The 15,202-nt window shown below is 45.4% G+C and overlaps 1 protein-coding gene across 2 annotated transcripts in view; it reads left to right on the top strand.

The window, feature by feature from the left end:
* Positions 1–7,543, top strand: part of Map3k20 (mitogen-activated protein kinase kinase kinase 20) — a 146,286-nt gene extending 138,743 nt beyond the window's left edge. For both annotated transcript variants that reach the window (XM_021646985.2, XM_021646986.2), the window contains exons 18-20: positions 805–879; positions 3,499–3,649; positions 6,170–7,543. In XM_021646985.2, the coding sequence (XP_021502660.1) occupies positions 805–879; positions 3,499–3,649; positions 6,170–6,873 (930 nt within the window). In that variant the 3' untranslated portion in view covers positions 6,874–7,543. The remainder of the gene's footprint in view (positions 1–804; positions 880–3,498; positions 3,650–6,169) is intronic.
* The last annotated feature ends 7,659 nt before the right edge of the window (positions 7,544–15,202 follow it).

The raw sequence follows: 15,202 nt of genomic DNA, 5'->3' as shown, positions 1-15,202 counted from the left end.
TACAAGCTTAATTTATATAAAAACCAACCCAATTAAATCTTTCTTCTATTCTATACCCAACTTATACACAGTCATAGTTTTGCAGCCCCAACCTGGAAGGATAAGGGAATGAGAATAAAATGTAAATTCTTTTTACTAGAGTTAGCATAAGATCTGAGGTATGGGCTTCCTTGAGCCTTTGTCTTAACACAGTGGGAACACAGTGCCCTCATGCCATGATTGGCACACATCTCTTGGCATGCTAGCCTGACATACTGGAAAGCTGAGTGATTATCAAAGTCTCTGCATTAGCCACTGTTTGCCTCTGGTGATGTCATGACTTTTATCTTAATACTGAGAAACTTTGGGCTGCTGCTTCAAACAGCACGAGTTAACAACCCACAGAGAGGATTGAGTGATGTGTCATGTTTTATCACCCCAGAGAGGATTGAGAACCTACATGCTGGTATGTCTATGATCCCAATACTTGAGAGGCTGAGGCAGGAGGATCATCAACCAGTTCTAAGCCAGGACTACACAGCCAGACCCTATCTCAAAAAGACAGAGACTACTATAGGAGACCAGGGCTACCGTCTCCATCACTAGGACATGCCCATAGCTCACTCAGTCATTCAGGAATATTGTTTACAAATGCACACAAACAACAAAGCCCAAGATACAGGTATGCGATAAGCCAACAAGATTTTATGGTGAACTGATATTCTGTCCCTATTTGCAAACGGGGTGTGGCACAGCTGGCCTCAGTGAAACATGGCAGCACAGGCGGAGCTCTGACACTGTGCCACCCTTCCTTCTGCGTTTCAGCCACCGTTTGTAATGGAGAAGTGGATCGTAGGAATAGTGGACGATCAGACTGTGGAGTGCACGGTCATGTATGAGGTAAGCCCCTGAGAAGAGGCGCGGCCTCTCAGCCCACCGGTGAGCAGGGATTGGTCGGGTCTCTCTGAGTATTCACTGCTTGGTGTGTGGGCTTATTGGAAGAGAAGCTACATACCAGCATGCACAAGCAAAGATAAACGCAGTTCCCCTAACAAGAGGAAGGAAAGGGTACACAATAGAAGTTAGGGTAACACCTTGTCTACGCTTCCATCAGATTTTGATTGGACAGTTTGCACATCCTACCAATAACGTAAAAAGTGAGTGGAACTCACTTGGAAGTAAGACTTGAGGAATTCAGAAGACCAGCACACACCCCTAGGACCAACTGGAGAGTTTACAGTTAGAGGCAGATTAACAGATTCCGAACAATGCCATTGAAGTGTACACATGTGGCACTGCCTGACAACGGAGTAAAGAATATTCCAGTCGCAAATAAATCGTGTCAGAGAGTGACGCGTGGAAGCGAACACTAGCTTGGGGTGGTACTTTGTGTGGTCAGAGATCGGAGAACGGCCGGCCAAGTGCAAGTCCCTAGGACACAGAGAATAGCGATGGGCCAGACAGATGGGCAAAGCTGGATCTGAGGACCCCAGTGAGGAGTCACTGTAGGCATGGCAGGAAGTCAGTATTTCAAGCTTCAGAGAGAACCTGATGCTGTTGTGAAAACCACCAAATCCTCTGTGCAATAAGCTGCTAATACCTTCCACTTAATTTTTTTTAACCATTTTAAAAGTTCCTATTTACTGTTATAAAAATATCTCTCTGAAAATATACTTCAGTTCTGTATTCAAAATGTATATCATGAGCTGAGCGCTGTTATTCCAGAACTCTGGGAGGCTGAGGCAGGCAGACCTTGGTGAGTTTGAGGCCAGCCTGGTCTACAAAGTGAGTGTGGGACAGCCAAGGCTGCACAGAGAAACCCTGTCTCAAAAAAACAAACAAACATAAGTATATAATGCTAATAACGGTGTAAAAGTCAACAAGGTCTTTATGGCTGGTTGGGACATTGACCCTGAAAAGGCAGGCCCCTCGCATGGGGCAGGCTGGAGGGGCGCTGTCATAGCAGAGTCTGGGGGTGCGTAAAGACATCAGTATGTAGCTTCCATCGGTAGGGCATGCACAACTTCATTTCAGACAGTTTTATGAAGGAGTGAGCATACACCAGGAACTGTAAGAGGCAGGTACAGGTCTCACAAACCTCAGGTAAAGGTGGGTAACGGTTTTCTTCATTTGGCAGACACAGAAACAGGCAGGGAGAGAAAAAGCCTGGGGCTCTGGGGTACTCAGTGGCAGAGTCAGTGTCCTCGTGTCTCCGCTCCAGGAACACTGTCTCTTCCTAGTCCCCGTACCTGGTTGGCTCACCAAGGCTGCAGTAAGATGCAGGCAGTCTCCCTTGGACTTTGCCTGCTGCACTGAGGCGGTTTCCTGAGCTATCACAGTGTAGCCTTTTAGAATCAAGAGACCCAGACCTTGTCCACCTTACTCCACAGCCTGCACAGCGCCAAGTGTGACAGCAATACTGGCACCTGTTAACTGGCCTTTTAACCGGACAGTTAGAGCAGCCCAATGCCAGCTCTGCACACATGCCTCGACTGCTTCTTGCTGCCTCTGCCTCTTCCTCCTATTCTTTCTGCCCCTCCTGACTTCTCCTCCCTCCCCTCCCCCTCTCCCTTCTTCTTCCCCTTCCTCCCTCTCATTTTCTTCCCTCCTACTCTTCCTTCGTGTACTTTAAAATGATGATAAGCCACTTCTCACTTTCCAGTTTTTGAATTCATGTCTGTCTGTCTTTCTTTCTTGCTTTTTTTTTTTCTTGCTTTTTCTTTCTTTCTCTTCACCTCCTCTTCCTCTCTTCTCTTTTGAGACAGATCTTTCTATGTAGTTCTGGCTGGTCTCCAACTTGCTATTAGACCAGGGTTGGCCTTGAACTCTCAGTGATCCACCTACCTCTGTCTCCTAAGTGCTGAGATTAAAGGTGTGTACACCACAACATACTAGGTTCCATTTTGTAGGACCTCAAGGCCATTTACAGGCCAAGCCAATGTCACACTGAGCTACACCCACAGCCCTAGAGAGACTGTAATCTGCAGATGTTCCTGGTGATGAGGACCCTTTCAGGACAAGGACTGTCTGTCATCTTGGTCCAGCATCCTCTCCTGACCCTGATTTCTTCACTCTCAATCCTGTCTCACCGTGGGCCTGCTCACCTTCACTTATCCAGGGGCAGGCTTATTTCATTCTGCCCCCTGTGTGTATCCCAGTGCCCTCGGCTCTTAAGCAAAACAGTGGTCAGTGTCCATTTGTTCAACAAAGTATTCTTTTCCATATATGAAAAACATTTCTTATCAAAGAGGTAGACCAGCTCTGTCAAATGTTAAAAATTCTGGAAGAAGACAACCTTCTTTTTCAGTAATCTCATAAGCAGAAAGGGGCATAGGATGAGAAAAGAGAGGAAAGAAAGGAGGGGAGAAGTGCTAGAGTCCATTAGGGGAAAGGTGGTTAAAATGTTCCTCTTATTTAAATTCACTAATTTGAGCAAATGGCATAATTATGTGCATTTCCCTTCCCACTTTATAAATGTATATACGCATGATCATGGGTTTTTTTATTTATTTTTAACAGAGTGACGTCAGAACGCCAAAACTCACTAAGCACGTGCACGCCATTCACTGGAGCAGAACGAAGCCTCAGGATGAAGTGAAAGCAGTACAGCTTGCTATCCAGACGGTATTCTCCAGCTCTGAGGGCAACCCCGGCAGCAGGTCTGACTCAAGTAAGTTAGTGTTCGTGCCGTACCTCACGTGTGCCTGAGTCCAGAACATTAGCTATGACAATCCCTTCACCCAGGCGAGTGCCAGGCAGTGGGCGACACAGATGTCTGTCACAGTACTTCCCTCTTACAGTTTTTCATTTTTTTCAAAGTTTTTCCCTGCTTCTTTGAGAATTTTCATACATGTGTACAATGTATTTTGATCACTTTCACCCTGTAATACCGATTTCATAAGCAGATTACAGAGTACTATATAGAGTAAATATGAACACACCGTACAAATTTAATATCCAGATAACTATAATGATGAAAAGTAGTCACATTGCATTGCAATGACAAAAATGTCTGCTTATTCAGTTTCTAAAAATGTACCTGTAAGCAAAGATATGACTCTTCTAGCAAACATTTCTGCAAGGCCACTTCAGTCCACAGTACTTCTTATCAACACACCCCCCCCTTTTGGCAGGGTCTTGTGTATCCCTGGCTGGCCTGGAACTACTTTCATATAGCTGAAGATGACCTTGAGCTTCTGATACTCTAGCCTCCACCTCTAAAGTACCAGAATTATAGGCATGGGCCACCACATCTGCTTAATGGGCTGCCAGGGATGGAATCAGGGCTTTACATATGCTAGGCAAGCACTCTGACTCCCTAGCACAAGGACTTCTTGAGTCCCGAAAAGCAGTGATAATGCATGATGGAGGCTGGGATAGGGAAAGGAAGGAGAAGGATGAACAAAACAAGAGTGAAGTAGGAAAGGACCTGATGGAAAGGCTCAGCATGATGGCATATAAAGACAAGTCTGAAAATGTGAGTTCAATCCCTAGACCCCACAGGCTAGAAGGAGAGGACTGACTCACTGACACACACACACAGACACACACACACACACACACTCACACACTCACACACTCACACACACGTATGCGCTAAAACAGAGAAGCACATAAATAAATGAATGTTCTAAAAGTTTAGGAGAGCAGTAAAGAGAAAAACTTGAATGGTGATAGTAATTTTTTTTTTTTTTAATTTAGAAAGGCAGGGCCAGCTGATAGGCTATGAGGTTGGTCATTATCTGGTGAACCCAAGCAAACGTTCTGACTCCCTGCTTGCAGGCTGAGGAACTCTAATAAGTGGAGGGCTGAGGCAAACTCCCAAGTATGCTGAGGGGGATGTGTACAAATCCATGTGCTGTTCCTTCCTAACCATGACACCTATACCAACCAGGCGCAGCAGAAATGCATGCTTTCTCAGCAGCCCTTCTTTTTCCCCAAGAGAAAAGTATTTTTCTGACAGTATACCAGAAGGCCCTTTGGCAGGCCTGGAGACAAAGGTGTGACTCTTAACTTACTGCCCGCAAGGGCAAACGTCACTGACTTATGACAGCCTGTCCCCTATGTTGGTCACTGTACGGTCTGACTTGCCAAGGAGAACAAATATTCTTAAAAGACCACCAGCCAGAGTGGCCAGAATCCTGAAGAACATTCAGAGGCCATCAACAAAGTATCTGGCAGCGTGCCGGGCCTTCATCTTTGTCAACAGTCGATCTGCTGATAATCTTTTGCAAATAACCATCAGGGACATTTTACCAACATGACTAGGCTTGGGATTTTGTCAAGACTCTTGAGCTACAAGCACAAGATCTGTCACACCCCTTTTCACCTGCCGGTAGTAGAAAATCCAGTTTCATCTGGCTTACCTCGATGGGTGTCAGAGTTTGGTCTTGCAGGATCCTCTGTGAACCTGTCAAAAGACACATACGCTCCTAGCCATCCCCAGACTTACCAAATTAGATATTCGGGGTCTAGGACCAGCAGTTGGCATTTGAAGGGATCCTCAAATATTGATTTAATAAAATGTATTCTCTTCCATTACTAAAAGTCCAAAGGTGATGTAGGCTCTGGACACAGCACGACAAATACATTGGCTATGGTATCTTACGGGAAGGCCTCTTCCTTCCCTCCCCGCCATACTCATTGTGCTGACTTTGCCCGTGGCCTGGCTGCGATTCCTGGCTGCGACGCCTCGTGGCGATTCCCTGAAAGTCCCAGGTGTCAGTCCTGACCTGGTCTCATGTTTAGAGAAAAAGATCTTTCGGAAATCCAGCAGACTACCCCACACCAATCCTGCTTTGGGCAGGAGAGAAACATGCCCTTTGCTGGCATCAGCATGTCAGCGATGGGCCAGAAGAGGCCCAGCTTCCCTTGACACAGAGGGCTGCCGAGACTCAGGCCTCTTGGTGGAAGTGTAGAGAAGTGGCAGTTTAGGAAGAAGATGCTGTAGTACCGTATGGCTCCATGTGTGTGTCAGCAGAAATAGAAAACTGCCAAGGACATCGAACCTTTCTCACCAAGGATTCGTGGTAGGAAAGAAAAAGGTCCATGTGCCTAACCTGGAACTTCCATGGAAGGTAATGCTTGGCACGCCCCCCAAGCAGCCTTGAGATGGCTTTCCTGAGCCAGGCTCGTAAATTAGGCATGCAGCTTGGTGGCGTGGAAGGTGCTCATTTCCATTTCCCTGCAGGTGCGGACTGCCAGTGGTTAGACACTCTGCGCATGCGGCAGATTGCATCCCACACATCTCTACCGCGTTCCCAGAGCAACCCCATCCTGGGGTCCCCGTACTTCCCGTACTATGGCAGCCAGGATTCCTACGCTGCCGCGGTGAGGCGGACCCAGACGCCGGTGAAGTACCAGCAGATCACACCCATCAACCCTTCCCGGAGCTCCTCCCCGACCCAGTACGGGCTGACCAAAAACTTCTCCTCCCTGCACCTCAACTCCAGGGACAGCGGCTTCTCCAGCAGTGTCAACACCGACAGCTCCTCCGAGAGGGGCCGCTACTCCAACCGTAGCAGAAATAAATACGACCGCGGCAGTGTATCCCTCAACTCTTCCCCGAAAGGAAGGTACGGTGGGAAGAGTCAGCATTCCACACCTTCCAGAGAAAGGTATTCTGGAAAGTTCTACAGGCTGCCCCAGTCGGCCCTGAACACGCATCAGTCCCTTGACTTCAAAAGGAGCCCCAGTGACCGGCGTGTGCCCAGGACCATCCCCGGCATGCCTCTGCACCCCGAGACTGCCTCCAAAGCAGGTGAAGAGGAGAGCAGGGTAAGCGAAGGGGGCTGGACTAAAGTGGAGTACCGGAAGAAGACACACAGACAACTTCCGACCAAGACTGGCAAGGAGAGAACCCGGGCCACCTACCGTGGCAAGAGGAACTTTTGATGGATTGAAGCAGAGGGGCGGGCTCTTCGAGGCGGGTTCTGTGGTGGTTTGTGCAATGGACTTTTGGTAACAAGACATCTTCAGCTTCCAGGAACCAAGAAGACTAGTTTGGGAGGTGGGAAGCACCTTTTAATTGAATCGACTACAAAAGCAGGGCCAGATTGTGGCTGTTGGTTGACTGGTGGTGGCAATTAGACTTGACAATAACTGCCCGTGTTTCAGCCCCTGAATTAATATTGAAGCAGAAAGGGCTGTGGCATTTTTTTTCCATGCTGGGCACATTCTCCTTAGCAGGCCTGGGACTACGATAAAGCTAGTGAGGGCCACAGAAAAATCAAGTTTCTAGATGAAACAGAATTCATCTTTTCTCTTTCACCTAATGTTCCAAGATGGCTTCAGCAAGGCACGGTGGCCAATCCTTTATTTAAAATCTGGGTATATTGTTCATCATGAAGTTTAGCATTTTTTTAACTACTGTGATAAAATATCATTTATTTTGATTGCTGGGGAATTTTTTTTAAATGCCTCCCTAAATTTTGTGCCCAAGGCAAGTGCCTCATCTCAACCCTGTTAGTATTTATTGTAGTGAGATATTTGTGTTTCTGTCATGGTCAAAATTGAACTGATTTGGCTTGTCATTTTAGGTAATAAAAAAGATTGTTGAAGTTAATGTTGATTGTATGGTGCTTATCTCATCCATTAAGGTTCATCAGACAAAAGGTCTGAATGTCCTGGAGATTTGTGGCTCGCTTCCTTCCTGAGCTCCCAGGAATCTAGCTCACTGGTACTTTCCACCTTCACCGTAGAAGGAGCAAGGGAGGGAGTGGCGAGGCACAGGACGATGAAGACCAGGACTGGATGCATACAAGGAACATGGTCCATACAGCAGCCTCGGGATGTCAGAACTCTAAAATCTAAAAACAGGTGGAGCAGGATAATAGCATTTCAAGCTAAAAGCCAGAGAAATTAAATTCCCATTAGCCTTGTTAGAGCAAGACAGTAAATACCAGCCTTTGAGCAGGAGCTGGGAGTTAGGAGGCTGCTTGCAGTCTTGTGCGGGGAGCCTGTGACACACTACGATTCGAAGATGGGAGATGAAGCATTGTGAGATGCTTCCTACTTTGACAGAAAGTCGGGTGGCAACAAACCCATCAATAGAGCAGATAAGCATTCAATGTGCTGAGATTCTGTTCAGCAGTCACTAATACTGAACATTATGTGTCCTTCGGTCTGTCCAGGATTTTCGATGCCTTACAGGAATCCAGATGATTCATGGGTGTTCCATACTGTCGAATTCTCTTTTTATATCGTAGAAAGTAGGCTTCACATGTTCTGATGCAGTACGTGGGGTCTGCTGGGATCATCAAGGATTTTGTAGCATTAAAGTCAAGATGGTAGGAAATGACTTTTGGTTTGCAAGGGAAACTGTCATTGCCTAAACATGGATTCAGCAACTTAATTTTATTTACCATCTGCACTTATTAAGAAACAAAGCAACGGGTGTGTAAATCCAGATCAATTTGGTGGGTATGAGGTATTCATTTCCATCTTGTAAAGGCCCTTATTCTCTCTCTCCTCCACTAGAATCCTTTATATCTGTTTCTAGGTATTTTATTTTTCTTTTTGGCCTTTCTTCATGTTTAAACAATAACAAACAAAAGGCTTATGCAAAGTTTGCTGTCTTGATATGCTGTTTCCAAATAGGCAGTACATTCTTTGAGAAATTTTGGATAAATAGCTGAATGCAGTCTTGAATCAGTCACTCTGAAAGAAGTACAAAGCATAGTGTGAATCAGCACAACAAATGCACAGTGGGGGGAAATATTGTTCTAATTTAAAAGGCCCTATGAAAGAGCCACGGAGGTGGCGCACGCCTTTAGTCCCTGCACTCAGGGAAGCAGAGGCAGGTGGATCTCTGTGAGTTGGAGGCCAGCCTGGTCTACAAACTGAGTCCAGGAAAGCCAAGTCTATGCAAAAAAACCCTGTCTCAAACCTCCCCCCCCCCCAAAAAAAAAAGGGACACTATGCAAATGACCCTTGAGTCATGCTACTTGACACCATCTTCCTTTTGTGGATCTTGAGTTAGACAATCCTGGCCTTAAAGTGACTGCATGTTCTCAGTCTTCTTTTGTACAGTGGCTGATCACAAAAATGTTATTGCATCAGCCCACCAAACTGACCACTTTGTAATGTCTCATGGAAAAATACTTGTCAGCAGCGATGCTTCCAGTCAAAATCAAAACAAGAACAGCTGCAGTCTGGTTTTAGGTTGTAAAGAAGTAATAAGAGTTGCATGTGCTTTTCTGGCTTGTTTCTCTCTCTCTCTCTCTCTCTCTCTCTCTCTCTTTTTAAAGGATACTTAGTCATCTGACATCTCTAAGGTCAGAAGATGAACATAAGTCAAGAGCAGAGCAAGAATTAACAGGACATGCATCATCAAAATAATCAATTGCCAAAACAGAAATTGAAAAAATAGCAGCCTGGGGTTTAGTTACGTGCTTAGCATTCATAAGGCTCAATTCTCAACACCAGAAAACAAAGTAAATCATTTTCCAACAGCTAGGAAGTACATTAGTTGGGAGAAGCTGAGGTTAAGACAGACAAAGAGGAAAACCTGTAGGTAAGAACTTAAGGGTGTGGTTTATTAGCAGAGCACAGGACACAAATGCACTCACAAGTGAGCAGACAACAATTCCTTTCTTCTAACTTCCTACGGCGAATCTAGCTTATGGGGAAAAATTAAACTACAACATGCTTAAAATGATTGACAGTGACACTGAGGTCAGCAGGATCTCCCGGGAACTCTGTCTTCCCTGTGCCTGTCCAGTGCATTGGTACCACAGTAGTCTATAAGCTTCTCTGCAATGTATGCTACCCGAGCCAGTTGGCACAGAGGCAGAATGCTTCTGGGGGAAATTGGGTTAAGGGTCTTGCTGCAAGCACTAGCTCACAGTATAACAAGTCATAGTTGGGCAAAACCAAAGCTGAACTATGAATGAAAAGGAACTTTCTGATACGTTGGCTATTCCGTGTAAAGTTTCAATTATATATTAAATGCATGGGGAATACCACTCTGGGGGGGAAATCCGACATAAAAGAGCCAAGGGAATGGTTCAGTGGACAACGTACTAGCTGCTCAAGACTTACAAGCAGCAATCAGATCCCTAGAATCCATGTCAGAAGCCAGATGGGACAGGGCTGTAAACCCGGTGTTCCTACTGTGAGGTGGGAAGCAGAGAATGGCCCAAGAGAGACTCTGCTTCAAAATAAGGTAGAAGGTGAGGACTGACCCCTGAATGTTATACCTCTGACCTCCACGTTCAAGTCATATCATGTACATGCCCTCTCTCATACACATACAGCATACACAACACACACACACACATTACCATAAAAATGGTCAGTGTTAGGCTACATCGAAAAATATATAGAAAATACTTACTTGTATTGACAAAAGCATTTCTCAATATTACCATAACTTGCCTTAATTATTTATCTATAAATTCAGAATCAGAATATCCTGGGGTCAGGCTAGAGTGGTCAGAATATCCAATAGTTCCACATGGCAAGGTCAGAACATCTCAAACATCCCTCAAGGCTCTCTGACTTCCCTGTGCCTCTTCTAATGGAGAGGTCCCAAGATAGTTCATGAGCTCTCCAGGGCCCATCTCTGTAACACATCCTCAAAAAGTTGGGACAGATGTGGTGTGCTCTGCAGCTCTGGCTCCAGAAACTGCTGTCGGGAGCTACTATGATTTGGCTGTGTGAACTTGTCCAGGATGCAGCATTATTTAATTTTGAGGCTACAGGGAATGCACTTTAGGAGCCTTAGAACAATCTTTTGCTGTTGTTGGATTTGAGGCTACCTTGAAGGCTGGCTGTCGTGAGGAGATGAAATCATGGGACTCAGGGCCTAGCTCTTCCTGTCCAACTGCCATTTCTCTACCTGCCTTATAAGATGACTGGGGTAGTAGAGAGCCAAATCTATCTGGGTGAGGTGGTGCATGCCTATAATCCCAGCATTCAGGGAGGCAAAGGTAGGCAGATCTCTGTGAGTTCAAAGCCAACCTGGTCGACAGAGCAAGTCCAGGATAGCCAAGGCTACACAGAGAAACTCTGTCTTGAGAAAAAAAAAAACTAAATAAATAAATCAGAGCCAAATCCATGGTGGAGAGTTTCCAAACATTAGTTGCTTATGACACCGGCTTCTTTCTCACTTCTTGCCCCTGCCTATTGCCTAACACCAATGGCCATCCCAGGCCAAGCCAACACAGTCAAAACCTGGAGTCTCCTCTGGCCTTACAGCTCATTCACAGCTAAAACTGAGACCCGACACTGCTAACCAGTGTTTCTTACTCAATCCTCCCATTGAAGTCCTGCTCCTACCAACAATTGGGTTTCTCTCGGCCCTCAAACCCTGGCTGGGTAAAAGGATCTGAGCAAAACCTTCACACAGGCCACCCTTTGCCCCCGCTCACATAAGCAGAACAGTACTAACCAGCAAGGCTCTCCCAACGTGACACAGGAATCAACATGATCTGCAAAGCACGTCTCCATGGTGGTGATGGTCACGTCCTCTGCCGTTGCACTTCATCCGGCCCTCAGGGAATCACCCAGGCATCACATTCAGCCACACAAAGTAGTCGCCCTTTTGTCTGTTAACTTCAAAACTTTGTATGCCCCCAACCTGCTTCCGTAGTCAACCTTTCCTGCAGCTAAAATGATGTGCCCTGTAGGGAATGTTCCATAATCTCTAGCTGCTGCTCTGTCCTGCCTTGTGCATTCACACAGAACCCCTTACCTACTCACTCACGTTGATCAGCCTCTCTATTGAATTCTCCCCAAGTTTGTCTGCAATTGCTTGCATGGCTAGGCTATTAGCCGAATGGAACAAGGATTATACCTGGTCATATTATATTATATTATTTATTGTATATATTTTTAATACCCTGGTCACCAGGATAGCTTTCAAACAGCATTCAGTCTACTTATAAAGTGAATGGAATGATCAACTAATGAGGCTACCAAACCTTCAAATCCTTTAAATTCTTGTTCTAATTACATTCAGTGCCATTAATAGGAGTCTCCAAACAAAAACAAAAAAAAATAGATCTAGTGTTAAAATAGTTGCCTTTCTGGCATTAGACATCTATCTCTTGTGAGCTTGCAATGTGAGTTAGTCCCCGAGCCAATCTCCAAGATGAGACGCCACTTACATTCTGGGACATATACTAGGAGCCAATTCTGGGTGTCCAGAGACCCTTCAAAGGGAAGGCCAGCCTGGATTTTTCCAGATGCTTCCCTCATCTCGTAGGAAATTGGGCTTCTTTTCTGTTTTGAGTTTGTATGCTTAGCAGAGCACCCCGAATGCAGGCTTTCACTTACTTCCTGTCACAGGAGTGACAAAGAAGGCGTGTGGTGTGTGTTGTTATACAGAGCTGTGCACAAAACCTGCCCTAGAAGTTCCGCCCTCTCCTGTCCCAGGTCCTAAGCCCACTCACTACTGGCCTCACCATGTCCATTCTGGCTGAGGCTGGGCGAGGTTTTGTGTTGATCAGGACAAGTCAAGATTTGTCAGCTGGTTGTAGCTGCTTACCAAGATGTCCAAACTGGCTCCTTTGCTATGTGTAAGCAATTTAATTGTGAGCCTAATTTTAATCTGCGGTACACTGTATGTCTGCATCTGCTGTGTCAAAGCCATCATTAGCATTTAAAGGGAAAACTGACTCTATCAATCAGTCTCGCTAAAACCCAGCAACTGTACAGCCTCGGGGATGAGCAAGCTGCCCACTGCAGGCCCAACCAAAGCTGATGTTCTCAGACCATCACACAGATGGAAAATGTGGCATGAAAGCAGGTACTTAGAGCTTGCCACCCACCTCAGATCCCCAGATTCTTGAAAACAGCCAACTCTATTTGCTTCTGAACTTCTTGCATTTCTTCCAGCTAGCTCAAAATGGCTTCTCAATAAGGTTCCTGGGAACGAATACAGTAAAGAAAGACCCAGAACCCCCTGTGTGCCAGGCATGGTGGCACAGACTTGTAACCCCAGCACTCTGGGAGACAGAAACAGACATATCTCTGTGAGTTCGAGGCCAGCATGGTCTACAAACCAAGTACAGGACAGCCAAGGCCATACAGAGAAACCCTGTCTCGAAAAACCAAACCAAACAAAACAACAACAAAAGAACTCCCCTGCATTATATAAATGTTCTTCAGAACCAATTGCATCTTTATTATAAACTTGCAATAGCCATGGTTTGCTGTGTAACAAATGGCCCCAAGAATCAAAATAAATAGCTTAAAATAAAGAATAACTCTATGATCTTATCTGATTTCTATGGGTCAAGAATTCAGGAGTGGTCTTTATGGCTAGCCCCATTTCTCAGACAGGGTCTTGTTCCTACACTCCTGGAACTTAATATTTAGTCCAGGTTGCCTTGAACTTGTGACCCTGCTGCCTCAGCCTCTGTAATGCTGACACTGCACATGTGTCTCTTCGTGCCAGGCTGGTCTGATTTTTTAATGAAATGCCAATCAGAGGGTTGAATGAGCTGCATTCATATGAAAGAGGCAGGAGGCCCTGCTTTCAATATTGTCCATCTAATGGTACTGGCTATTGGCAAAATGCCTCAGTTTCTCCCTATGTATGCCCTTTCACACTTTCTAAAACCCTCAAGATAGGGTGGCTGGATTCCTCAGAAAGAGTTATCCAAGAGGATAAGGAAAGCCACACTATATCTTTTGCCTGGTTTCAGAAGTCTTGCCCAGTCCTTTCCAGAACACCTCAGTGCTTGCACAGGTTAACCCTGTTCAGGCAATGCATCTCCTCAGAGGGTCATCTTGTAAGCTGGCTACCATGGACACCCAAAGTCTCTCTCTACTCCCCTTTGTAATTTAGAATCCTTTCTGGGTTTTGCCTCTTCTGTTTAATATTCTCCCACAGTCTGTAATTTGGATGTGAGCATAGTTCAGTTGAACAAAGAGCAGAAAGGGCTGGCACCCTGGTCTTGGACTTCTCAGCCTCCAGAACTATGAGAAACTAAAAAACCAACCTGTCTCCATCTTAGGCTTAAAAGCCATCTTATAGTGAAGACAGAGACAAACATCATTCCTGTTTATGACTAACCCTTTGTTTCTCAAGAATTGGGCGATGCACCACCTGTAACCTTAACTACAAATGATTCTCTACTGCCTGTTCCAGGAACTGGCAATCACGTCTTTGTTTCAGAAAGTTAAAAACCACTGTGCAACCCTACCTTTGTTTCAAAAGGTTGTTATGACTACCTGTTGTTATGACTACCTGTTGTTACAGCCACCTTGTAATCATGTCTTTGATCCAGGAGCTCTTTATGACTAACTTGTTATGTTTATGTTCTGCTCCTGTAACTCCACCCATTTTGCCTGCAAAATCCCCATTTGGGAACTTTTTACCCCTGAGTTATAAAAACCTTGTCTTCCTCACATCTAATGCCGACCTCTCAAGCCCCACCTTAGAAGGAAGTAGCTCATATACACAGAGTTTTTTTTTAAAGTTTGCTTTAATTAACTAATTACTTCAATAAACTTGGCCATGATGACTTGGGTCAGTGGTCTTTCTCCTTCCATTTTTGGGATTAACAAAATGAGTCTTCCTTTATAGCAACCCAATCTATGACAACTCATTAGAATAGCCTGACCTGTCCTACATAGTGCTCACTAGGGAACCTCAAAAGGAGTGCCCACCACCACCCCTGCCAAGAAGTTTGCCTGAGTCTTCACTGTAAGAGGCAAAGGAATACCCAAGAGAGACTCAGGGGCCTCTCCTATCAGTTACTAGACTATTGACACAATAGGCCACAGAGAATAAGATCTTCCTAGGAAACTCATCATCAAGAAAAAGAAATGCTAATTCTCTTGTGCCAGCTAGAGGAGGAGCATGTCTCTCAGGAAAACCATCTTACACAATCTGATAACTTCTCAGACTACCTCCAAGAACAGACCAGAGCCTGGTGATGAGCAGGACCACACCTTGACTGGGAATGCTGAGCTGCATATACTTCCTGCCCTTGGTTTGCTTATTTGTTTTTACATTTAGCTCTTTGTTTGTTTCCTAAGTGTGTGCGTGTGCCCCACACGTGCATGTGGATATCAGAGGACAACTTTGGGAAGCATGTTTTCTCCCTCCACCATGTGGATTCTAGGTATCAAAGTCAGCTCATCTGGTTTGGCAGTATGTACATTTACCCACTGAGCCATTTTGCCAGCCCTAGCCTTCTACTTAAAAACAAACTCCAAGTTTGGACTTTGGAAAAATATCTTTATTTGCAGATCTTCCAGATGTAGCTGC

This window comes from Meriones unguiculatus, chromosome 8, assembly GCF_030254825.1.
Source record: "Meriones unguiculatus strain TT.TT164.6M chromosome 8, Bangor_MerUng_6.1, whole genome shotgun sequence".
NCBI classification, from domain to species: Eukaryota; Metazoa; Chordata; class Mammalia; order Rodentia; family Muridae; genus Meriones; species Meriones unguiculatus.
Note: the sequence above shows the minus strand (reverse complement) of the source record. Positions and strands in the feature narration are given on the sequence as shown.